General features: G+C 39.3%; 1 protein-coding gene across 1 annotated transcript in view; it reads left to right on the forward strand.

Annotated features, from left to right (window-relative positions):
- The window catches only part of LOC117963646 (ski oncogene-like), a 71064-nt gene extending 64398 nt beyond the window's left edge, over positions 1-6666 (forward strand). Inside the window, exons 6-7 of the mRNA XM_034904486.2 lie at positions 11-241; positions 2417-6666. Coding sequence (XP_034760377.2) covers positions 11-241; positions 2417-2596 — 411 coding nt within the window. The 3' untranslated portion in view covers positions 2597-6666. The remainder of the gene's footprint in view (positions 1-10; positions 242-2416) is intronic.
- The last annotated feature ends 20638 nt before the right edge of the window (positions 6667-27304 follow it).

Raw genomic sequence — 27304 nt, forward strand, 5'->3', positions numbered from 1 at the left:
CCACCGACAGGAGCTGGAGTTTTTGAGGGTGGCGAAGAAGGAGAAGCTGAGAGAAGCGACAGAGGCCAAGCGCAACCTGAGGAAAGAGATTGAGCGTCTGCGCGCGGAGAACGAGAAGAAGATCAAGGAGGCGAACGAGTCACGGATACGACTGAAGAGGGAGCTGGAGCAGGCCAGGCAGCTGCGGGTGTGCGACAAGGGCTGCGAAGCAGGGAGGCTGAGGGTCAAATACTCCGCACAGGTATGGGGGCTAACACCTTACACACCGCAAGACAGCTGCTCCACGGGCTGTGTGTTAATCTTCTAAAACAGATTATTTACTACAACATGGATCCACAGTAGTTTAATTTAGTTTTAACAAGGAGAGAAATCACCAACAGGATTAAGTAAAAGGCTCTTTAAGATAAAAACAAACAAAAGTGTGATGTTCTACCATTGTCAGTATGTTGTTCTGTTTTTAAGCTCAGCAACTGGTTTAGCAACACAAATCATATGTACGCTTCTGAATCTGTAGCTTTGCAACATCAAAACTGATGAGATGCAGGGCGAGATGCATCTTCTGGTGTTATCAGCAGATGCATAATTATGTCTATATTATTAAGGATATACTCCTGCTTTCAAGGAACACAACAAAAAAAATAGATACACATTTCTTTGCATTGTATTTGATAAACAGAATATACAGACTGGAAAAAAAAACAATTCAAATTCAAACACAACTAAAAAGGGGGTGGGCGATTATATTATTTTTTCTCGGTCTGAGTTTTATAAGAAATGGGAGTAGCCCTGAAAGTACTGATGAGAGATAACACAGGCTCAGAGAGGAAACAGGAAGTGAGGTTGACTTCCCCTAGAGCATCATGGGAAGTCTCACCGATAAGAGGAATCCAGACTAAACAAAAACCCCAGAGTGGGAACCGCATACCGGGAGTGGCCATTTCTCAACCTCCCTCGCAGGCGACAGACAGCAAGTGCTGCTTCAGTTAACTCACTAGGCGCCTTCTTCCGATAGAAGAAAACCTCAAAAACAACGCCCAAATGACTTGTTTTCGAAATTCTCCTGTTTTATATGTCAGTACATTTTGGAAACAGACTAACAGCTATTAGGAGTTTGAAGAAGAAGTGCCCGGTATAAAACACACTACTCTCCCACAAGTATTGGAAAGTGTTGTGGCCATTGCCATTGATTGTGAAAAAACAACACTCCCTGTCTTAACAAAAGATACTTCAGTATAAGTTAATTCATGAAACCTATTTAACGTCAAGCAGTCTTGATAGTCATCCCCAGCAAAGCTTCCATTGTGTTCCAACCAATGGCACTCACAAGGCCGGGACAAGGCCTTTCAGTCAGAGTGACAGTCCTGGGGCTCTATTTTGAAGCCTGTCCCGCATTCGTGTCTGAATAGGAACACATAAAAAAAAAAAAACACACGCACACACAAAAAAGTACATTACAATATTATAAAAAAAAGGGGGTAAAAATTTGCTTTCCCTGAATTTCTTGGTGTTTTATCTCACTGGTCCATGCTATCTCATTCTTCTCTCAGCCCACCCCTGCGCCTGTCAATTAGTCACCCCCCCCACCGTATCCCCACGCACATGGTTCCACCCGCTCATTGTCAACCTTGTCGCCTGGCATCTCATTCACACACACACCCTCAATGTGCAGCCTACTTACTGTCATGATGCCCACAGGTTCTCACACGCTCACACACAGTCCCCACCTTTTCACTCTCTTGTCTGTTGGAGAGACAGAGAGAGAGTCCTTAACAGAGAAGCACTTTAAATGGAAAGCCATTTCAAATCCCCAGTGGGGGACTGACTCAGCATAGATCTGAGGCTTACTACTGTACTGTTTGAGGACTTTGGTGTTGGCTGAAGCAATGCCTGGCTGTCTGGTGGGTGAAAGGATAATGTAATGTATATACACAAGATATCACATTATTTTTACATAAAATTACATTATTTTTTACACGTTATTTTTACATACAATTACCCATTTATACAGTTGGGTTTTTACTGGCACAATCTAGGTAAAGTACCTTGCTCAACGGTACAGCAGCAGTGTCCCCCACTGGGGATTGAACCCACGACCCTCTGGTCAAGAGTCCAGAGCCCTAACCACTACTCCACACTGCTGCCCTAATTTTTGATTATGTGCACATCACATGTTTAAATGGTAATAGCTGACCTCGTGTTTTTTCACATTAACCATGTTTTAGTTAGAAATAAAACAACAAGTTATTATCTGCAATAAATACACCCAATGTTTTTACATTTTTTAATTATAATTGTGTTGTTATATACTGTTATTCTAATGGCTTAAGAGTTGCTATGGCGTCAGTGAATTGAAAAAAACAATCCAAAATGTGCAAAGATGTTAAGGTGTGTTTTTTTTGTTTTTATTTCTGTTCAGATCGAAGACCTGCAGGTGAAGTTGCAGCACGCAGAGGCGGATCGGGAGCAGCTGCGAGCGGACTTGCTGCTCGAGCGAGAGGCGCGGGAGCACTTGGAAAAAGTCGTCAAGGAGCTGCAAGAGCAGCTGTGGCCAAAGTCAGGCAGCACCAAAATGGCAGCGAAGGACTCTGAAAACTAAGAGCGAGAAAGAAACACACACAGAGATTTATATCATCTATACGCGTATACAGATAGACAGACGCGTGCGTGTCTGCGCGCACACATTGGTGCAAACAAAACACACAAAAAATATATAATAATAGAGACTTTGTATATTTACCTGGAGGAAATGTGTTACTTACTAACATAAGCACTGAAAAGCGCCTCTAATTAAAACAAAAATTAATAAAATAAAGAGATGAATTTAAAATAGCACAAGTAGTTTATTGTGCCTAACTATTTTCCACTGAAAACCACATTTTGGATACAGACTTTTCTACGAATAAAAGAAGTAAATAAATCATCCCGGAGCACATCTGCAGGTGCAGCAGCATCATTGGAATGCAGACAAACAACTCAAAAGAAATGTCAAGGTGCCCTCAGATCTGTTTCTGTTTGTTTGTTGTTTTTTTCTTTTGGTTTGTATTTGTACGATTTTCTCTTTTCTTTCAAACATTTACAAGGATTTTTGTAATAAGCTATTTAAGAGACTGTATTAGAGACTTGCGTTTATATATATATAAGGTTTTTGTGTTAATGAAACCTAAAACAAAACAAAAAACAAACAGGAGACTCGACAAGTGACAAGAATGACGGACTCCCGACAGTGTTGCCGATTGATGCAGTCATTAAACCCTAAACACCCGGGGGAGGAAAAGGAAAACTTATGGATATTTTTTTTATTTAAAGTAAAAAAAGTTTGCTTTTTTTTTTTTTTTTTTTTTTTTTTTTTTTTTTGCAAGAAATGATGGAGACCCCAGAGTATGGGAGGAGAAGGCCTTTGATTTGACTGGCCTTATTCTCATTGGAATTGCAAGAATACCACGACACAGTATCGCTATTTTGAAAACTTTTATGTTAAATTGAGGTGTTCAGGGCACCCTTTGAAGAGCACTTCGGTTGATACAGTAGGTATACAAGAACTGGGATATTGTCCAAGAGATTACATGCAATATATATATATATATATATATATATATATATATATATATATATATATACACACACACAACTATTTGGGACTCGTTCCAAAATATTTTGTTCAAGGAGCGATTTTTTTTGTCAGCTTATCTTTATCAATGCTGTTATGAGCATGACTACATTTAATATTTTTACCTTTGAATACTAAAAGAAATTAATAACTTGCTGCTGTTATAAATTACCAAGGCCATTTTTCTTTTAATGCAATCATTGGAAGCTTACACCTTTAGTGAGAACATTTAGTGTTTTTTTTTGTTTTTTGATTTTATTAGTATATATATTTTTTTTTACTATAAATAATGAATCGCACTTTGTCAAAATACTGTATTCTGCATTGCATTCTCGCTTATTGTTTATGCCTTTCATTTTAAGAAAATGTACTTTCTAAAAAAACTAAACAAAAAAACAACTCTTTTTACATCCATTCATGTGTTTCATTTATGCCATGTAAAGTACATGCTTGAAGTACAAATATTGTAAATAAAAAAAGCAAAAAAAAACAAACAAACAACCAACAACAATCTAAAACGTCTGTCACTTAATCCCAAAGGACATACAAAAATGTGGGCTGCATTCTGAATTTAGTAGAAATCGCAAATTTTGATTTTTCTTTTGCAAAATGATCCTGGTGGTTCATTTGGTTTCATTTCTTTTAAAAAAACAAACAAAAAAAAGCACGACATCTTTGGAGGGGGTTGGAATATGGAATACGGGATGGCTGATTCTCCTAAAAGTGTGGTAGTTCCAGGTATTTACAGGTGATGAGTTTGTTTCATACAGTGAAAGTATATGATGCTGCACATGAACACGAAGCATTAAAAAGACCTTTAGTTTAAAAATGGATAGATGCATTAACTTGAAGGTGAAGTGACACTTGCTGATTCGGTTACATTCAAAATAAAATGCTCCTGAAACAGAATGGGTACAAAAATCCGAATATCGGTTGTGTTTATGCAATTATTTTTACTTGGGGATATTTTTCTTGCTTATCTTTGTTTTTGTTTTATTTTTTAATAGCAAACCGTTATAAACTTTTTTTTTCATATGCATGAGATTTAAGAAAAGTCTGCCATTCGTATGTTTATTAATGGGCATTAATAATGTACATGTAAAGGGTTTTTTTTAATCGTGTTATGCAATATACAGCAAACTTGTATTTTTTAAAATTTGTATTCAAGTGATACTCCTTTTTTTTTTTTTTTTAAAGGAAACTAAATCTCATTATCTTTTCAGACAAATAATTTCTATACCTATTTGTTACTACTGATAAAAGTTCACATACATTGTTGGGAAAACCTCAAGTGCCTGAATCAAGGCATAAAGGTTTACTGACCGGGTTCAAACTTGTGATTACAATAAACCTACCTTGTCCTATACAGTAAATGGGATGCCTTCTCTGCAGTGACTGATTTTCAAAGTTCAATATTTCCTGTGTTCCTCTGTGCAGACTGTCTGATCTCAGCAAACACAGACACTACACCCTGTTTCAAGCATAGGGTGTAACTTGATTAGCAAGTTGAAGATGCCTATTTTTATCACCAGGCTTCTTTTAAAAGTGAGAGAGGGTAATTCCGTCTTAAACGGCCGCTGATTTCAGCTTGCTGTCTGTTACAAACCAGAACTAAATCCAGCACCACAAAACTACTGTTTTTTAATTCATTTCCCCCTAATAATGAATAGGGAAATATATAATAATACAGTCATATAATGACACCCGTAGTAATCCACGTGTTTTATTTATTTTTTGTTGACTATTGTCTTGGGTGTATAGCAGAATTGTGGCAGAATGGGCCATTTACTGTTGCAGTTTAAAAACTTGCAAGTGTATGTGTGCACTGTACATGTCAAATATTGCAATGTATTTATGTATATTAGATATGCATTGGAATTATAACCCTCAATGAAATTATAGATAGTATTTATTCCCCAAAGCTATAGAATAATCATTAAGGAGTCCAAAGTTGGCACTTTTTCATGCTTAGAAACTGTGTGTTGTGCAAGTTTGCTGAATTCCTGCCATGGCAGAGCAGAATGCAAATATGTATACAATTACAAGTGTTAATTTACACTAAAACAAAAAGGTTACATTTAGTTTCCTTTAAGAAAGTTTTTTTTTTTTTTTTAACTAAGGGAGAAGAGGTGTTTGAGGCTTTTGAACCTCCCTTTTCTAGAATATTTCATTGTATATTAAGTTAAACGGTTTATATTTAATATACACAAAACAAGAAGTTTTTATTTTCTAAACGGATGAAAATAAAACAGCAATAACTGTTCATATTACCAGAGGAGCTAAAACTGCTTCTCGTCACAAACAAAACCAACCAGTGTAAAAATTAAACAATGACAAAATACAAATTTACACATGTAAATACTTTTTCATTTTACACTATTGTATTATAAGTGTATATGGTGTTTACGTTTTTCAACAAAAACAATTCTTATGCAGTAGCCGTCATGCTTTATGAGTTGTGTTTTAATAGAGGAAAAAAAAAAGTTTTTACTGCAGTGCGTCAGAGGAATCTCCCTACATAAACATGTCCTTTTTACTATAAAATCTTTTTTTTATTATTATTATATAAAAAGAAACATTGCTTTTGATCACCAGTCCACGTATTTTATAAGGTTAAATGAAATTAGCGAATTAAGTACATTTGGTCAAGGACAGTGAAAACAAAACAACCTCATTTGCATTGCAGCTCATTCACTCTCGTGTATCTTAGCCCTGCTCTGCTGCTAACAGTATATCAACTTTACAATTCTAGAACTATTTTTATGTAAGAGATAAATGTATGCTTTCTCGTTTATTAATGCCACATTTACAAAACAAACAAAAAAAAAGCTTGGCTTATTTATCTATTTTGTATTCCTTGTATTTTTTTTGCGTCTTTTTTCCCACTCTTTCCCCTCTTCCCTCTCCCCTCTCCCCTCTCCCCTCTCCCGACACAGACTATATTGTAAAATAAAGGACTTTATGAGATTATGTATGAAAATAGCTATGCTTATATACCACAGTGACTGAATGTACAGTGTATAGATGCATTACCAGAAATAAAGTTGTTTGTCCAGATAGTTGGCTTCTCCTGTTTCATTGATAAACTTTTTTTTTTTTTTAATGGATAGCTGCAGTAAGCCTTCGCTCGGGTGAACAGTTTGCAAAACTGTTAAACAATTCTGAATACCCCTTCGCTGTGTAACATTAGTAGTTTGTTTCCCATGGAAGAGTTCAAACTCTTCACTCAAAAGCCTAGTAAACTGATCTAAAGAGTAAAGTCAAATGCTAAAGGGCTGCATTCAAGCTGTAATTGAGTGTTCCGAGACAGGTAACCAGGTTAGAAACAGTTGTCATGGTGTCTGGAGATTTTCACATGACCTGGTCCTACACTTCTTAATGCATTACGCCCTTACATACCCTACACCTAACCCCCATAATTGCCTCATTATCTCCTGGATCAGCTTTCAGGTTACAGCACTGTTGACATGCCCTGTCGTAATGTGTCATGTTTTCCCATAAGGTGACCAGGTGTTTGCAGAGAGACTGTCCAGGTTCAACCACTGTTTCATTTGCACAGAGATTTCAAATTCTGAAAAGGTACTGTATGTGGCTGAAACTTCTTTAACGCTGGGAAGATGGGTGCTACCAGTATAGTTCCAAGCCCACTACAAATCAGTAAATGAGATGACCAAACGATTGGAAACAGAGGGGTAGAAATGGAAAGATTCCACAGAATTGTAGCAACTCTAAATCAGATGGCAACACAATCTACGGGGTCCTCTGTTTACTATCCAATTGTTGCAAATGATGCAAGCAAGTAGCGCAGAGATAAGAGTTTGTCCAGATAGGAACAGAAAAAAAAAAAACACATAAGGCAGTAACGCAAAACAATCCATCTGCAAACAATCCATTCTGAAGAATCAGTGGGTTCCAAGTTTAGCTTTTTAAAACCAGAACCACAAGGTAATCCCAGAGATCGTAATCCCATACAGTGTTATAGTTTTGAAGTAGCCACTGCCAGTGTAAAAGCAGAGTCCCTCTTTACATTACGTGTCTCTAATGACTGTGTACTGACCAAATAGTTACTACAACTATGTGTAAAACCCTGACTCTATTACCTAATCCTAACCCTAGCCTTCCAAACCCTAAACTGAACTCTGTTCTGATACAATTGTGTACTTACATATATCGTGCAAAAAGATTTACCCATTAAGTACATTGTAGCTATGCATAATGACATTGTAATACACATGTATTTACTAAGTAACTACTATGTAAATACCCAGTAATTAGAGACACTTAATGTAAAGTGTGAACACAAACAGTGCGGAGAGCACCAGCAGAACATGCCTTTGGGGTGAGAATGGCCACCGTCACTGAGAGTGCAGATCATCGGTCACGGCCAGTAGCGCTGATGATTCACTCACTCATTTCACACCTGCATCGCCAGACATAGCCCATGAGTTCATCACAGATCTCACTGGGCACAAACGGCAACTCAACGGGATCTCAAGCATTAATATATATATTAATATTTATATTCCCAAATCCTGCTTGTACCGGATAGGTTGGGATGTCAGAGACCAGCTTGGATGCAGAGGGCTATCCACAAACATTCAAATTCTGTCCAGGCATGCGGCCTTGTAGTTACTGGAGGCTTCTGGACACACTGTTGAGTAAATAACCTGTAATCATGATGTCTGGCAGCATGCTATTCCACAACGAATCCACTTTACTGACAGCTTCAAAATATTTTGCATAGTTCTGTGCGTCTGTGTGTTTGTGAGTATGTGTGTGTGCGCGCGTGTGCGCGTGCGTGTGTCTGTGTGTGTGTGTGCGTGTGTGTGTGTGCATGTGTGTGTGTGCATGTTTGCGTGCGTGTGTGTGTGTGCATGTGTGCGTGTGTGCTGCTGGATGGAGCTGCTTGTGGTTTGCTTGATGATGGTAACTGGCTGGGTAATTATTATGCTTGTTGTGGGATGCGTTAGAAGCTGTTGTCTCACAGTTGAGATAATTGTCGAATTGGTAATTGCAGCAGCAGCTGCCTTTAAAAGTGACCTGATTGAGGAACTAAAGGCATGTGAGGGGGGGGTGGCACAGTGTGTGTTTCAGAAGAAGGCAGTTCAAGGAGATGAAAAGCATGGTTGGTGTGTCTGCTTGGATGCACACTATATGTGTACCAGGGAGGGGCAACAGATGCAAGAGATCATTATTAGATGAAATTAAGAAGAAATAAAATGCAAAGCCGTTGAGATTTGGGCTCTTTGACAAGGAAGGGAATCCGACTTTTCCCCTTCTTTCTCAGATCAAATATATACCTCTACTCAATAAACAACTGGTTTGAGTTAAGATAGGTAGGTTAGTTTAAGTAAAGTGACCCTTTCCAATGTGTTGCTGTATAACCAGCCTACACAAACATTTCATTTCAAACTCAAATGGGGTTTACTGAGAAATCTAAAGAAATAAGCCTTCCAGACTTGTATAAACATACAGTATATGTTATATAATTTGAATATATTGTAAATGCTACAATGAATGTATTCTCTTTCCATATGCTCATTAACAAAGATAATGCAGGGCAAGAGAAGAGGCATTTGAAAGATCTACATGCAAAGTGTTTCTGTGCTTTCCCACCACAGTGTCATAGGGGATAATGCATAGTCTCATTATGCAAATTATAGCATGCTTCTGCTCCCTCTAGCAACACCCCCCTCAGAGGCTGTGACCCACTAAACCAATGCATCTCTGGACTCTCCTTGATGGAAGCAGTCCATTAACCTTGGCTTCCGCCCATTCATCTTTGTAATAGCCCACGGTTCCCCGAAATTACTGCTCCTGCGGTTGTGTGTTCGAACGGGCGGTCTGAGGGCAAGGTCCAATGTCTGCAGGGCTTGGATCTTGTCCGGAGCCCCCTCCCCACTCACTCCAATCAGATCCCTCCACAGAGAAGCAGCCTGTCTGTCTGCACCTCTAGATCAGGTTGATGAGGCTCCACCACACATTTCCTGCATCAGGTCTTTAACAGCATCAATCTCTACTGCACATGTTGTTCCAGTAAGGCTTATTTTTTTAATTAGGTACGTGTGTATGATGAGTTACGTGGAATAAGGTTAACTAAATTATGTTTTTACTGTGACTTCTACTGTACCAGGTAATGTTTAAATCTATAATGAAATTAAAAATAAAAAATATTTAGTGTGTCCTTACACAAGAGGGCTTTTTGTTTTAAACAAAGCAAATCTTTCAAATAAAACACTCAACCAAAAGAAGGAGAGGAAGATCTTTCCATCTTCCTCCCCCTCCCACCCCATACACCCACCCTCCACCCCCAAACTTGAGACAGTAAGAGTGAATTGTTCTCCAGCAAAGATACTGTAGGAGAAGAGGAGAGAAGATCAACCTGCAGCGTTTCTGAGTTTCTGCACCACACTACCATAAGGGGTTTAGCTGATACAGTAGATTCACATTATAAATTATTGCATGCTCTGAACTCGAAGCAATTGCATATATGCCACTAGCAACACCATCAACTGCCCATCTCTTGCTGCCACCACTACCACCACTACTATTCAAACCCCTCTGCCTTCTCTAGTCCCCAGTGCATGCAGATTCTCAGTAGGGCTGGAGTTCTCAGAAATGGGAAAATTAAGTGCAGATCAATAGCCATTCACTTCCCTGCACTGACCTGTGATGGCTGGAGGTGGACGCTGATACAGACTGGCTACTCTGCTGCTGATCTGCTTCAGGACTGCCAGCAGGGGCTCCAGGGAGCCTGGAGAATATGGAAGCCTGTCCATCATTACCATGTGATGCCTCCAGTAGGTTTTCTCAGTGGGGTACTGTACATGCATTAGTGAGCAGAGCAGTACAGTTCAGTACAGCGAACTGACTTCATTACGGAGGTGCAGCAGGGTGATTTTGAAGTTGTTTAACTATCCTTATATCAGAGGTGGCCAAAGCTGGCCCTTCTAGTCCTGGTCTTTGTTCCAATACCGTTCTAAATTGCTTAACTGAACCAATTAAACCTCCATCCAGACCCTGAAGTAGTTAATTATCTAATCTTACCTGTTTAACCTGGAGTGGAATGGCCCTCTGTGATTGGACAGCCCTGCCTATATGATCCATTCCACATTTACAGGTACGGACTGCTTTTTAAAACATTTCTACCAAACTAGTCCACTGTGAAACTTAGCACTTGGCCTTAAATTGGTGTAGTGTAATTGGAAACTGTCCCGCGGCATCACGTCTGGCAGCCAGGACTGTTCAATTTTCTCTGTGACGGAACGTTTGCAGTCTAGAAGGTATCTCGTGATCAAATCGCAAGACAAAAACCTTGCAAATTGACACACAATGCATGCCTAGTTTGTTTTGCCAAAAGCCTTTTGTCATATCATTGTTTAACAGCACTTCTAGTCCAGTGCAATTGCCATTCCAACATAACAGTTCCTTCAAGATCCCTCATTGTGTCATTAATTGTGTTAGATACTGACTACTGAAGAAAGCTGTGTAAACCCTTTGTAAATCAGAGAATGTACAGTATGATCCTAGTCTGGATCTATAAAGAGATAGAAAACAGCCTCCTATTGCATTCTCGGATTATCTAAAGGGGTTTAACCTGCAAAGCAAGATTGTATCTGACCTGCCTCAAGCTTGTTTTTGACTAAATGTAGCTTTTATATTTTCATTGAAGTGCAAATTATGGTTCCTCCACATGGACCGCCTTAGGGACAAGGTGTATCTCCTTTTAAAAGATTAAGAAACTGTTTTTATTTCTTTAATTTATGGGACATTTCAATTCCCTGTAGTTTGGGAAAATCATGTTTTTTTCCATTAAGAGTGCGTACTTTTTAAACCCTGTTTTGTTAAACAGTCACAGACATATAGGAGAGTGCAAAGAAACAAGACACCATAAAAATTGTATGGAAAAAAAAACCCACAAAGAAAACAGGAAAAGAATCGATAGAGTAAGGACTGCATGTGTATTGTTAAAAACACTTAATAAATGTAATATTTAAAATAAATACAGAACATTATCCAAAACTATGGTGGGCTTTGCACTTCCCCTTTTCTGAATACCTGTATAACCATAGCATAGCAGTTTGAATAATTGTGCTTTTCACTGTGGGTTTCAATCTTTCAGACCACACCCACATCCCCCTGAGGTAAACCGAATCCTCCGTCTTCATCCGGCAGGAAAAAAAAAAAAAGATTGTGCCAAGGTTGTGCCAGGAAAATGCCTGCCTCTCACCCCGCGAAGTTGGCCAGCTCCTTTAAACATCTGCTTGGTGTGGAGAGACAAAGAGGAAGAACGCAGGAAGAGTGGAAAGAGTGACATTTCCGGGAGGGTCGGAGTTAATGATGATGACGAGTGGGTAACGCCATCAGAAGAAAATCGGTCTTGGCAGGAGCGGCAAAGCAAACAACAAAGGCATCGCAGCTGCGTTCCACAGCCTAATGGCGTTTTTTTTTTTTATTAGCCCCTGTCTGTTCCTCAAAAGCTGATTTCAGCTCATAGTCTTATGCTTTCTCTGGTTTCTTTTTCAAGGGAACCGGGTTGTTCCGGTTGGAAAAGCTTCGCAGGCTGTGGAATAACTCCGGTGTCAGGGGATCGGGCTGGTCCACACTGGGGTGACTGGAAATCATACAATAAAAGCTCGGCTCAAGATGGATCTCAGCGGGTGAAACTGCATGAAAACGGATGCTCACAACACAAACCACTGCTGTTTTAGTTTTGTCTTAGCCAAAGTTACAGTAAAATACAACACAGGAACTAGTAAAGACTTTATTTAGCAATGCACTTTATTTTTCCCCCGGCACTTCAATATTTAATGATTACAAAACAAAATATTTCAACATATGTTATTCTTTCCTGTATACTCCATTATGCTTTATTTGCATTTCCCTAAAGTATAGCAGGAAGCTTTATACAAGTGCAGGGGCACACTGCAGAGCCTGCTCCTTCAGCCTGCACTGAGAATCATTCTTTAAAGATTTTTTGTTACAGAGAGCTAGACAAACCGGCTTTCGGACAGAGGGGAGGGCAGTCAACACAACCTGATATAAGCGCCATGCCAGAAACCAAAACATGAATTCATTTGAAGTGTCATTACCAAGGAGAACCAGTACTATATGCACCTGGAGAGAACAGAGTGGCAGTCTGTTTACTGTAACTGTCTGATAATTGCTAGGTATTTCTGGGAAATACCATAGCATGGGCCATTGCACAACAATCTATAGTGTAGATCCATTGGCTGCTCCTTCCAGAGGACTACTTGATGGTCTAGACAGAAGCTCAATTCCATGTCCCTTTCAAGGGTGTCACCTCTTCCAGCCCCGTGCTGATTATCCTCAAGGCTGGATTGTAACCTTAGAGCCGCAGGTCATTTGCCTGTGGAGCACACAAGGACTCAATGAGAAGTGATCTGCTCCCAACCTGAGCGACTGCCTGCGGAAGCAGGAGCCCTTTCAGATAGAATTTGGAGTCTTATTTTAGAAATGCAGTGCGTTGGGTCAGGCACGCCTGTCTTAAATCATTTTTGATTTAACCTTGCTTGCGTTTGAAAGGCTTCCCCCTCCTGCCCACTCCCACATGCAAAGCAGCAGGTTCCCGCTTTCAGGGAAAAATGAGGACATTTCCAACCGCTCATCCATAAGGGAAGGAACTTATGTTGCTTTGGATGCTGCTGGATTTCACCTGCAGTGCTGTGTACAGTTTGATGATACCTGAACCATGGTGGTAGGTTACTGTAGGTTTCATGGGCTATGCAAAAGAAGAGCCATCCAAGTCATGCGCCCGACATGGTGAGAAAGTATCTGAAGGCCCTCCTGCATCTACCAAACAATTATGGTCTGCAACATGCCAAACTGAAGAATCAAAGACTTTCATTTAAAAGCCCCCATCAAGTGCACTGGTTAAAGGATATATGGCCAGAATTGATTTTTTTTTTCAGCCTCCCCTTCCCTTTCATTTTTACAATCCTTAGGAATAGTTATATTGCTCTAATATTGTGATTTTTCTAAATCATATTCCAAAAATGGCCTGCTTGCAAGCCTCTGGTTTAGTTTTTTGCTCTTCCAGGCCTTGAGAATAAACATGTGGGTCCACCTGTTTAGATACTTTACCATGGAGCAGGCAGAGTCAACAGCGTTGAAATGGCAATTGTACTGTAGCTATACAGTATGGGCTGCATTTTCAAAGCTATTTAATCAATTTTGTCATTAGCATCAGAAAGGAGAAACACACCTGGATAAGGTTACCAAACCAGAATTAAACAACTAAGACTTTTAACTCAGGGGCTCTAATTAAGTATTACGTTGTTTCTTATTGGTGTAATTGATGCTTTCAGAAAAAAAAATTGCGCTAATGGAATCTAGCCCTATGTCCTTTTTAAAACCAGACGAATGTCATTTTCACACTGCTTCCTCTTTACACACGAATGCCTGCTTTGGTCTTCTCTACCTAGAGTAAGATGTGGACTGGGGCCTGGGGATATAGATCCGGAGTTGGGCCGGCACATCACATGTCAGACCAATGATACAGAGGTGGCGTGAGGCGCCTAGCGGTCAGGAGAGACTTGCATTGCTGAGACAAGGTGTGGAATTGTACGGAGAGGCATGAAAACATTGGAATGAATAATAATAATAATAATAATAATAATAATAATAATAATAATAATATAAAAAAAATCCAAGTACCCATTGGCTGGCTTCATCTCTTGAGTAAATCAGATTGTATTCCTTGGGGAGATTTTATATGCAATATGAAAGCACACACGCATGCATTTTGTAAAGGTTACTGCACTAGAGATCCATAGAAGGCTTTTTAAAATACATCTTTATATTGCTCCTCCTCTTTACGCTGTCCTGGTTCATAATAGTATTAGTGTGTTTCTAGAATACATTACTTCCGGCTGCATGCATAATTTGTCTGGCTTCCCCTGTATTTTGTGCATGAATTGATTGCCTCAGTGGAATTCCTAGTATGTGCTTGGTAAAGTGTTCACTAAATGCACACTTATATACAGCATTATTTTTCAGATGATCAATATAACTTGATTTTAGTATTCAATTGTGTAAATGCAAATGTTGTGCACAAAAAAAATATTCAAAAGGCGTTTCTGTTTTTTGTTTTCACTTTTCACAGCGATTGCCCAAAATAATCACTAACCTACCCAAACTAATAAATCAAACGGTAATTAAAAGAGACAACTCTTGTAATGGCTTTCTGGCTTCTCCAATACGTCACGTGGTTACCTGGAAATAGTTCTGTATAAATATTTTAATTGTTCCACAGCAAGAAAGAAAAATAATCAATGCAGAAACATAGTGCTGAGGCAGAGGCAGAGGTATTGGATTATTACTGGGCAGCAACTTGCACACAAGACGATTTCTTTCATTCATTCTAGACACTTCTCACATTGCTACAACGAAAACATCTACCTATAAGTGATGTATGCCAATGCCTTTGTTTCCACATCAACCCCTGGCAACTCCACTCATTTGTGCTTTAAGGATTCAAAATCCCCAAAGAACGAGACAGCTGACAAGCTTGGAAATTAGGCTCAATGGGACTACAATTAAAAAACACTGTTCGGAGACCATATTAAGTGCTTAAGAAACCACAAATTAGGGTCTGGGGGTCTTCATTAGAGGCAGCTACATGGGAGCGTGTTTCAAACCCTCTCAACCACAGAAGTATAAATAGAACCAGGTGTCTGGAATGGCTAATTCGTTTAAGACACCCTAACACTGTGCTGGGGGAAAACATCAGGTTTACCATGGCCTGACAGTAAGGTCAGAGGGATCTAAGAGAGAAGACATAGGAAATGTCATGCCTCCTGTAGCATTAGATCTAGATTCCATTCATATAATTAGAGACCGATAATTCATTTAGTCTCTGAAAATAAGTGGTTAAGAATGACATTTTCTAATGCAAAAGCATTCAGTCCTCAAAAGAAATAGTATGTGAAGCACGTCACACTAATTCTGTACTGTAAATTAGATTCTGTGCAATAGTGTACAGATATAATTGTAATAGTGCACTGTAGTAACTGTTGAAATATGCAATAAACAGGTCTCTTTCTACTTGGATGTTTTGCATGATATTTTGTTTGATTGTAATGTGTTATCCCGCTCCAAACCAGATTCCCTTTGGGAAGTATGGAATGGAAAGGTGCTACCATGATCCACATTAGGATCAGTCTGACAGTTAAGACCCTCATTACATTCCAGTTGAATCCACTTTAGTTGAATTAGTCACACCTAAGCCTGCGGTGGTGAGAAGCAGGTGTTCAATAAAACAAATAAAAGATATAATGTGTTTGAGTTCTGGGGTGGGGCTATTACAATCAAAGGCTATGGATTTTGTGACTGCATTATAGAAATATGCTCCTAACTTACTTAACTAGGTGGAATTCGTAGTTAAAAAGCCCGTTACAGATTATTTAAAAGGATGTCAGTCACAACGTTCCTGCAGTCGCTCACGCAGGTGCTAGTTTCTGTATAATTAACCTGAATGACTGACGTCTTGATTTTTCGCATATCTCTGAGTGGATTTCACAGGTCAGCTAATGACACCTTTTTTCGCTTTGCAGGGAACAGATAGATTTTTTTTATTATTATTTAGAGAGAGGGAATTAGAGCTTTGTTACAATAATGTTTTTGCATTTCGGAAGGTGAGAAAAACATACTTTTTAATATTTTTTTGAAGAACAAAAAAATAATTTTTTGTGATGAGATTCAGGAAAACAAGGTGTGAGTCATATCTAATTTGCACAAAATCTGCCGCCCACTCGTTTTTTTTTTTTTTATTGTATTATTTTATATGTTTTTCCACAGGTGAAATAAATAAAATATCTCAGGCAAATCAAAGCTGAAGTCTGTGACAGTGATTTAAGTTTTGTATCGACTGTATGGCTTTATTTCACTTATTCATTTATTTACTCGTTTACCATCAAACTCTCAGAACACCAATATTTGGAACGACAAAGAATGCCATGGTATAAAATGTAGCCGTAGAGTTTGTTAGCAGATTTACACCTACAGAATTAAGCAAAGTGGTGGTTCAGACAGGGAACTTACGTTAACCTTAGACCCAATCAACATCAAGCATATTTTAGGCGCTCCAATAACAAATCGTCAGTCGAATAGTATCTTATTTGTCTTTCGATAAACAATATTTCTAATGATCGACTGTGAAGGGAATTCTATCTTACCTCAATCCATTACGTCCCCGTTGCACGGCAGAGTTCACCTCCTCCCCTGCCTCCACCTTCTTTTTGACATGATCTAATGGGGGGACGGCAGCTATCCTGCCCCTCTGCCAATGGCTTCCCTACGGTCAGCCTCTCCACTTATTTATAAGCTCATTTATGGGCAGGGGTACCTCGAAAGGAGAGGCCAAAGAATGCAGTGTATAAATATGTAAAATGCAGTAGTGTTGTCTAGTCTACGCTTTAATAAATAATCTTCCTGACTGAACTAAGGTGACACTTATACCTGATTTGATACGTGTGATCAGTTCAAGGCAGACTTACCAGCACCTGGTCATTTCAATGACATACCTAAGTGAAAGGGAGTGCTGAAACCCAGGACTGGGCACAGGACTTGTGTGAGCTTCAGACTCGAAGCATCTATCCTGTATACTACAATGCTAATTCAAAAGCTGCTTTACAACCCCGGGGTGCCCATTTTGTAGAGATGAATTCCTAACAGTCGGCAGGCCAGCGTTTAGTGGGCTGGAAGTTGGCCAAAGAATGCCTAGCAAGCTGTGGGCCACCATAACAACGATTAATCCCCGCCTTTCTCCACAGCCACCCAGGCCTGCAGAGGAGTAAGTGCAGGAAGATGGCCCTCTAAAGAGGCACTTCAGCAAACTGCAACAGCCTTCTGTACTGTGTTGCACGAGTTAGCACTGAAGATACTGTCAGGTTCTAAGAAGCTGATTGAGCTTGCCCATTCTAAACGCTGTAATGATGCTAGTGAGGCACACTGTCTGTGAAAGTGCATGTCAAAAATCTTCCTCACAGGCATTCAAATACAAATTGAGCAGAAAATTATGGGTGTCAGTGAGGACATATTTGGCTCATGGTTTGCATGAAGTTTGAATATTTGTATCCATTGCTACTTGGCAAAATGCCTGTGCCTAGGGCCCCTAAACAATTTACTTGAAGAGCATAATCTGAAACAATACAATTCACAAACCCTTCTGGAGAGTTACAATGGACAAAACCAGAGTGGTATATACAGACCCATATCGAATGGTATTTATGATGCATGCAAACCTAAATAAAATAGCTAATGCTTCTTTTAAACCAATGCTCTAAAAATCTTACTCATAAAATATTTTTGATGACTTTGTTAATCTTTTAATAATATGTTTTATACCCTATAAACACAAAATCACAAAAACATCCCCTTTAAAATGATTCATTGAGACTTAAAAACATACATGTGTGACTTTAGCAGAGATTGAGTTAAGAAGTGAATATGGTTTTAAGGGAGCACATTTTTGTCTATATGCAAGCTGGTGCTTCTGCTCACAAGCCTCATCAATGCTGGTACACTTACCTGAGCACTGCAGCAGACTTAAATCCAACAGTGTTTGTGAAATGATGTCTAATGAAATGCACTACTCGTTGGTAGCATTGGTTAAATGACATGGCCTTACAATTGCTTCTATGGGATTAAATGCATATCTGCGAGCTGAGATTTGAAAATTCCCCCATTTTCATTCAAGTTAATCATTTTAATGTGCACTGTAAGCTTGTCAAAGTCTCAGAATCAGACCACACCCAAGAAGCTTCAGTGGTGGCAGACTGTTCATTTAAAAGCCTGGTAATCTCTAATAATTACAGCTTGCAAACACAGAATATCTCCTGGTGCCAGACAGGAAAAAATGGGTCAGATTCAAAACACACAGCAAAAAAAAAAAAAAAAAAAAAAAAAGATAACTTTATCTCCACGGTGAATGGGCTAGGAATGAAAATCTAATTTTGAAATTGTTTCATATGATCATTTTTATTTTGCTGGGTGTACCAATAACTGCCATGGTTTTGTATTACACCCAATACAGCTTGTAACACCCAAGCACACACAGCAGCTTAAACAAAAAGTCTCCCACTAATACAGTAAAATCTGAAATTCAGCCAATTTTACATGATTAAAAGTAAAAAACAAAAAATACTGTTTGACAGGCACAAATCAGACTGTGAATTGCTAACTTTGCAAGCTGCTTCCTCCAAGCCAAGCTCGCTTAGCGTGACGCAATATTAAATATTCTGCTCTCCAGGGTGCTCGTCTCACAAATTAAATTCTGCCCTGAATCTGGCTGGCTGTCTAGCTGCCTCACCCGCTTCCTATCACACCTTGGAGCAGGGGCACAGCAACCAGGGGCACAGCAACCAGGGCCTCAGGATTCAAGCCGCACAGCCTCCCTCACCTTCTAGCTATCGCAAGCTCCCTGGTTCACATCCTTAGCAAGCCGGGAGACAACGGGAGGCGGAGAGATGGTTTAGTAATACAGTCATAACCGAGCCATCAGCCGTGATGCGCGACGTATCTTGCTGCCTTAAATGATCATGTGTTTTCCTCCATCGCTTGGATTTTTTTAAGGATTTGCTGTATTGAATTTAAAGCATTCTGTATTCAAGATTTGTACCAAAATATTGATGGCATATGCACTGAGGATTTTGTGTTTTTCCATTTATGTGATTTTGTATGCAGGCTTACCAAGGCAGTGTAAAATATAAATTCTATATTATATATGTATGTGTGTCTTTGCGTATATACAGTATATATATATATATATATATATATATATATATATATATATATATATATATATATATATATATATATATATATAGCATAGATGAAAAGAATCTGATAAATCAAAAATGCATTAATAGGAGAATCTGATAAAGCTTGTATAACTTTCATCAGTAAAACTGCACCAGCATTCACATCTTTCCATTTTTAAAACAGCTTTTTTGACATAGTTCAGCGACTATATTCCAGCTCTATATACAGCTCCCTATTAGAGCCACTTTGTGTCAATCCTTTTCAATCTGGAGATGATTCTGAAGACATCCTTCTGTTAGAGCAAGCTCAGTCCTTTTAGAGACTGCAATACAGGGGTGTCTTATGTACTTTAATTTAGTGTTGAACGGGAAGGGTTGTCTGTGATTTGTCATCTAGTGTAACAGACCTAATTACTGCTGGTAAAATGACTAAACTGAATTGGTCTGCACAAACTATGCAACCTGGTGAGTAAGTAAGAATTATTAGCACTTATCTGCCGTTGGTTTATTAAGCAATTTGTTTCACATAGAAAGCTGGACAAATTCCACTCTGTTACACCTGTATCTTTGCACATTTTAGTCATCCGCTGTACAACTCTGTCGCACGGATAACAGACCACAGGACAAGGGCTGGTTATAGTCTTCCATTGTCTGTGAGATGCTGTGGTTCCAGAAACAGGGGGAGTTGGTTTCTGAGTCAGTGTGTGTGATGTAAGTAATAGCTCATACAGTAATATACAATTGCCTTGATGTTGTATTGTAAGATAGATACAGTAATGGGTCAGAACAGGAGTCCCTTTTTATATTGCCAACGTTCCTTTTCATTATTTTCTAGAGAGAATGGTCATAACCTGAACATAAGCTGAACCAATATGACCTTAACGGGCAGGTACCTTTATTTATATCAGCTTCAGTAGCCAATCCCTGTTAAGGTGAACTCTCAACCTAGATTTCTATTGGATAACTCAAACACAAATGATGAAGTCATCAGTAAGTCAAACGATTGTATTATTTAGTGGTGTTTGATAGTCGAGTGCTTTCAACCAAACAGTTCTGTGATGCTTTAAATTCACTATCAATTTAATCTAAAGGTGACTTCGTTACATGTCAGCAAAAGAGGCTACCCACAGTCTCCATAAGTATCCATTATGGGTTTCTACAGTCTGGTGATAACAAAAATCCAATATGGAGGAGAGTTAACTTAAATAGATGTTTTTTGGATAACACTTTACATGAAACTTCTCTAATCACTTTGTATTTACATAGTACTTACATAGTAAATACATGTGTACTTACACAATCACAATGTTATCATGCATAGTTACAATGTACTTAATGTGTAAATCTTTTTGCACAATCTATTTAAGTACACAATTGTATCAGGAAACGGTTAGCGTCAGGTTTAGATATACTGTTAGGGTTAGCGTTAAGGTTATATCGTGCAAAAAGATTGTAACTTTGTAACTATGAAATTATGTGTAAGTGCACGTGTATTTACTAAGTAACTACTATATAAATACACAGTAATTAGAGACCCTTTTTTTGCTGTTTTTTGTTCGTTGCTGAATCGCCGCTGGCATCGCAATGGAATGGAGCACTGATACCACGTAGAGTTTCTCACAGTTAGCACAGCGCTGTTGCATTCCATTTATGCCAAACCTCTTTCGCTGCAAAAGCATCAGTCAGCAGTTACCTGGGAATGCATCTTAATGGATCATTATATTGTCTACCTTGTAGTCTCGGGGCCAAGTTGTTTAATTTCTTCTAATCCCAGGCTTAAGTGTCCTCAGCTGTACGTTTGTACAGGTTCCAAGCACCCCAGCATCTGTCACATATATACATTGTATAATATCTATTTTGGATGTCTTCTTTTCATTCCTCATTGCTTTCCCACCAGTAGGTTGGGCACGTTTCACAGACTTGTCAGAGGAACTGTGATTTAAAAAAAAAAAAAACCCAAACCAACAAAGAGCTCTTGTAAATTGTGTGATCTTTCATTGAAGATGCATGACACAATAAGCCAGGGTTGAAGAAAAATCTGACAAAGGGAAATTCTTCTTTAAATCTGGAGCTCAAATGCTTACAAGGGGGGGGGGGGGGGGGGATGTATGAAAGCCACAGCCCAGCTTTTCATACCACTCATGAGTGATAAGTATGGGTTGGGCAACCACACAGTAAAACATAGCAAACTTTTACCCCTAAAGACATCTGGCAGTGAAGAAGAAGGAGCACATACTGCACAGTGGCACTGACAGATAGTCAGGGTGCATTAGTTCATAGTTTTGTGATACCAGTGGTGTGTTAAAACATGTAAATGCTACCAATGAAGACATTTAAAAATTAAAATGTTCGTGGAATGAACGTAATGTAAAGTTGTGCAAGTACAAAACCCTTATACCAGCGCTAGCTATGGTTTTTATTATGTGTCTCTTTGTCTAGCATTCCCTGCACAATGTCTAAACGGTTTCAATTGGAAATGGCTAGACCTTTTGTGTCGTTCCTTATGGGCGCCATTGCATGCCACTGCATTGCCATTGAAGATCTTTTTTTGGGGGGTTCAGGATCTTTAATGTTGACTTAGTAGCCTTATCCCAACCAAAACAGCCAGTTCTGGCACAGAGCCGACAGCTCCAGCACCAGCAGCTCCTTTTTCTCATCGGTGGTCTCCTTTCAACCCGCTTGGCTTCTGCAATCTGGCAAGGCAACAGAAAAACTGACAGGGAATCAAGAAAAACATTGAACATCAGACCTCATAACCATCATGTGTTGTGTGTACACCTACACAGAACAGGAGCTCAGCTCACCTTAAACAGATATTAACACACAGAAAACAAAATCATTCCCAGTGATTTGTGTCAAGTTGTCTTCGGGGGGTTTATTTTGGCCTACAGCAGCAGCCTGCTGGAGACCAAGGGGAGAGACATTTCCTGTTGCTTGAATCCCACAAGACCTGACCCCTGACTGTACGACTGTATGAGGTCATAGCCAGCCATACTTTTTATATAGCCAGAGTTTTTTTAGGATGTTTGTAAGAGGTGATGATATATAGGGCAATTCCTAGATAAGCCAGGGCTAAATCTCAAGAAGGATAACCAACAACATCATTTACCAGAAACTTTACTAAATGTCTTTCAAGACACTGGCTGCTTGAAAAAGATGACGTTCTCTCCAGTTCACCTCATGAAGGCTCACAAACCAAGAACAGTACTCCCTAGGTCCCGTATCACCTGCGACCTCTGACACCTCACGGCATCTCGCAACAACATCCCGGAAAAACGATTTGTGACTCAAGCAACGATTCTTAAGCCTTCTGCAAACCAGGAGAGGGATTTCTTTCACGGACTCATCTAAGTGTCAGAGGGGGCTGCTCTTCTTACAATGCTGCCATATCTTTCTCTCTCTCTCTCTCTCTCTCTCTCTCTCTCTCTCTCTCTCTCTCTCTCTCTCTCTCTCTCTCTCTCTCTCTCTCTCGGCATGGAGGGCTGGCTCATTCTTTCACTTGACATCCACTTTTAGTGTTAATTGCCAAGGTCAGCCTTCCAGCACATGGCAGCCATAGAAACCATAGAAACCAGTTGTCTACATCTGTCTGGCTCTCATTACGGTGATTGCACCAGTGATAGGAATTAGATTATGCACTTCATTAAGATGAACCTCCAAGCCTTGCCTTTAGCGGAGCACAGATAGAACTGTCCTTTTTATTCTCTTTTACAAGGCCTATTAATAACTAGGCTTGTAAACGAAGGTAAAAAGTAACTGTAGTGTTCATCAAATGAGTTCCATTTGTTTCTGTTTTACAAGTGATTTACAGATAAATTGCAATGGCATTGACTTCAGGTTTTGTATTCCGTTGTTTTTTTTTGTGTGCAAATAGACAAACTGTCTGAACAGACAGGTATGGCAGAGGAAGCTTTGCAATCTTTATCATGCAGGAATGTTAACAATTTACCTGAGAAGCAAAACCTGGACAGCTAAATCATGCTCATTCCTGCTAAATTATCCTGAGTGTAAAGTTGATAACAGGCAGACTCAAAATGAATATCCATTTCTATAAGGATTTAGACCTAACCCCCCTGGCTGAACTCTTTCTTAATATCTGTACAAACCTCACAGGAGTCACAACAGTTTCCTCAGCCTGCTAATAAAACCACCCTGCAAATGTGAAATATTGCATTTTATTTTTCTTGCTCCATTTTTGCATACCTTCCATACTCGGCCCCTGTTGTTTTGGATTAATTGCACAGCTATCAGAATCTGCACGCGGGCAACTTATCAAAGGCTAGCTGTCATCCTTCCCAGTGATCTGTGACAACCTCCCTGATGCTCCAAAGGATAAGCGCCTGTCGCCAGGTCACAGGTTAACATGCATTACTGGGGCTGGCTGAAGGATGCACTTCGTGTTATTAAGTAATTTCAATTTAGTCCATCACCAGAGCCATCAGGAATCCAATGAGAAACATCTGCGGCAGGAACAGAAGCCCTTTGGGAATCCAGGAAGAGAAAATGGACAGTGAGCTTGGCTTGGGCAAAGCTGTGAACCACGGAGAGGGCTCCGAATGCGAGTTTACGCTGCCTGCCGCAACACCCTATTTATTTGGGTTTGAAGGCGAAAATCCAGGTGCTCCTTGATAATTAGGGGGGGGGGGGGGGGGGGGTGAAAATCCTTTTGACAAAGCCAAACATTCATTCAGGTTCGGGCTCAGCTCAATGCTTTTCAAAACCTAAGCTAGGTAAAACATCACTGTACTATGATGTATCTCTGACAACAAGCATAGTACTGATCTTCAGGAAGCCTGGTACCAGGATTGCAGATATTATTTCTTTTTAGCGCCTTGGCCTTAAAATGTGTAACTATTTAAACATTTTAAGTGGCAAAAGGCCAAGTTGGCGGTGTGTAGAGAACTGTCTTCAAGAGTGATGTACATTTATGATGCCTTGGATATGCTTTCAATAAGCTCCACCCTAAAAAGAGGGGGAAGACAATGGTCTCAACTTTTAAACTTAATTGCACATTTCCTGTGTGCCTCACTGTCACACAGAAACAAGGGGAGATGCCGGAGGTGGTATTGGCTTGTTGCAGGGCAGGCTGCAGCAATAGAAGCAGTATTTAAAGCAACTGAAAAGCCATCCCCTTTACCCAGGCATTAAGACTAGCTGCCTGGATGAATTGATTGGGTCTTCAAGAGTATAGACAGGAGGCAAGCCCAGGTGTCAATGAAGCATTTGAGAGAGGACGGGAGGGTTCATTGATTCAGTTCACTTCATTATCATTGATTTTCACTGGACTCTTTCTTAGCTGTTTGTTTCTTTTGTAATACAGCGTTGGAGATGGCCTTTATTTGAACTATTTATTTAAATCTAAAAGGCATTATATGCTTTATGTTCTTGATACTGTTTTTTTTTTAACGCACATATGATCGAATTGTCTGTCCAATGGACAGTAAATTGAAATCAAGTTTAATTCCGCTAATATCAATTTTATTCACGCGTATTGGAAACGTGTTTGTTTCTTCTCATAGACGTTAAATTGATTTAGATGTTTCTTTTTTTCTTAAAAGGGGGCAGAGGGAAACCCACATTTACAATACTAGCTCTTAATTATCAAGAGAGTGAAGGTATACTGGAAAAACATGTTGACAAGAAGTCCAATTAAAAATAAGTGTATGGAGGCAGTGGTGAAGTGGCTTTCTCATAGTGTGTCATGTGACTATGAGAGTAATTGCCATTTTGCTCAATTTACTCACTGCAGAAACATATGGAGCAGCATAGGAGCACGGTATAAAATTACATTTAATATATGGTACATAATTACTCTGAACCTGCTTATCCTCCACTTTGAAGAACAATTCTAAAAATAAAATGGATATTAAGGTGGGGCCATAATTACGTTAAACCATGCTGTCCATTAGTTTCATTACTTCCGTTGTTCATTGTACTTAAGGGTAGCAGCAAAAGCTGGGATTTAAAAAAAAAAACACAAGGCCTGTTATTAAAAACATAAGACTGATTGATATGCATTGTAGTATCTACTGTAGGTAAAACATGTGCACAAAGATTAATACTGGCATTTGAAAAACGTCAAAGATAGTCTAAAGACACTGAAAACGCACTTTGATGAGACATTAACATTTCTTTAAGTATTGTTCAAGTGACTGTGTATGACGAGTAATGAAATGTCTTAACCCAGTAAGTGCCATTGTCCTCATTTAAGGACAGGCTATTTTGTCATTTTGTGGAGCATTTTTAGCTGGCATCTACCGCTTATTTAAATGTTCTCTTTAACTATATTGTTATGATAACTTACTCTAATTGTGTTTAGCCCAAAAGTTACGTCTAAATGTCATGTATCGAATTACTTAAATGCAGCTTGCGTTCTGATGTGTTCAGAGATGGATTCATGGATCTGTGTTTTGTTAAATAAAGCGGTTTGGAAATGTAATATCTGAGCTGTTCAAGTAACACCCTGGAATAAAAAAAATAAATAAAAAAAATGTGAATCAGTCTGTTACACGTTTTAAATTATTCCAGGATGTCAATGCAAGCTATGGTTGGGCACCAAGCTGATAAATAAAAACTGCTAATGAAAAATATGATTTTTTTTTTTCTTGTACCGCAATGTAATTAGCAACAGCCAAGTTTTTTTGTTGTTACATAAAATGGTAATTTACTTTCCCTGCTGCCCTTCACTGCTACAAACATACTCTCACAAAATGAATGAACAATGACTTGCGGAGATAACCCCTGGATCACCACCATCCATATGGTGCTTACAGAGAAGCTCCAAATGCAGGGAATTGAGCTGCCAATCAGGCCTGACATATCCCGGGCTAAGGAAATGATAGTACTGATTTATGGGCTGAGCAAACCGCAGAATAAAAAGGACAGTGTCTTTTAAAATCCACGTACCTACATGATCACTGCTACACCCTCTGCTGCTGACTCTTCTAATATAAACCCTTCCTTCCTGAAATCCATCCCCTCCTTCCCCACCACCCCCACCCCAACCCCAACCCCCAGGAAAATGATAGACTGCCCACAATCTTCCCCCCTGCATAAATCTCAGAGCTGACCTCAAATATTTCAGCTATGCTGATTTATGGAGACATGGCTGACTCAGATGTAAGGTATGGGAGCTAGCGTACAAAAGGATTGAAGAGTTACCATGAGCCTACGTGCATGCATATATGTGTGTGTCTAAGCATGAATATGTGTGTGTGCTTTGGAGTCCTCCTTGTGAATCTTTTCCTTCCTTGCTTGTTTTTCTTTTTAGGATAAGCAAATATTCTGAATACAATGCAATAGATAAACTGCTGCTTACTGGTATCTTTGCTGTTAGTCACATGGTCTGATTAGGAAGAAGCATGAACCCTTCATATATAATGTGGTTCTTCAGTAAATATCTACAGTACCCATGGTGAAAATTACAGGCAGTTACAGCTTTAGAGAAACTAATGCATGAAAAACGTATTTATTAGTCTTTGTTAATCATGTTATATAAAGTGTCGCCCGTGCAGGGGGAAGGGGGGTCACTAAATTTCACAACATTTACTGTTCAAACTTCTATAGTGGGGCATTGAACCCACAGTCCCACAAGTAAAAACTCCCCAGTCAAGAAAAGTAACCAAAAAAGTTGGAACAAAGCTGCAAAGATCACTGTTATAATCCTCTAATGGAGCTGGCTCTAGGGGTTCATTTGTGAACCGCAAGGTACCGGATCTCATAATGAAGGAAGAGGGATGGCATTTTTGTTTATAGACCTAATATACTGACCTTGATTTGCAGTAGCTCCCGTATATGTGTAAAAAAAAAAAAAGTAATTTTCTTACATCCTAAAATATATCGTTACAGAAAACGTTTGTCATTCAATTCATGAAACAGGAAAGCGTTTTATTTGTTGATTGTACATGTTATGTTC

The sequence above is a fragment of the Acipenser ruthenus genome, chromosome 20 (genome assembly GCF_902713425.1).
Source record: "Acipenser ruthenus chromosome 20, fAciRut3.2 maternal haplotype, whole genome shotgun sequence".
NCBI lineage: Eukaryota > Metazoa > Chordata > Actinopteri > Acipenseriformes > Acipenseridae > Acipenser > Acipenser ruthenus.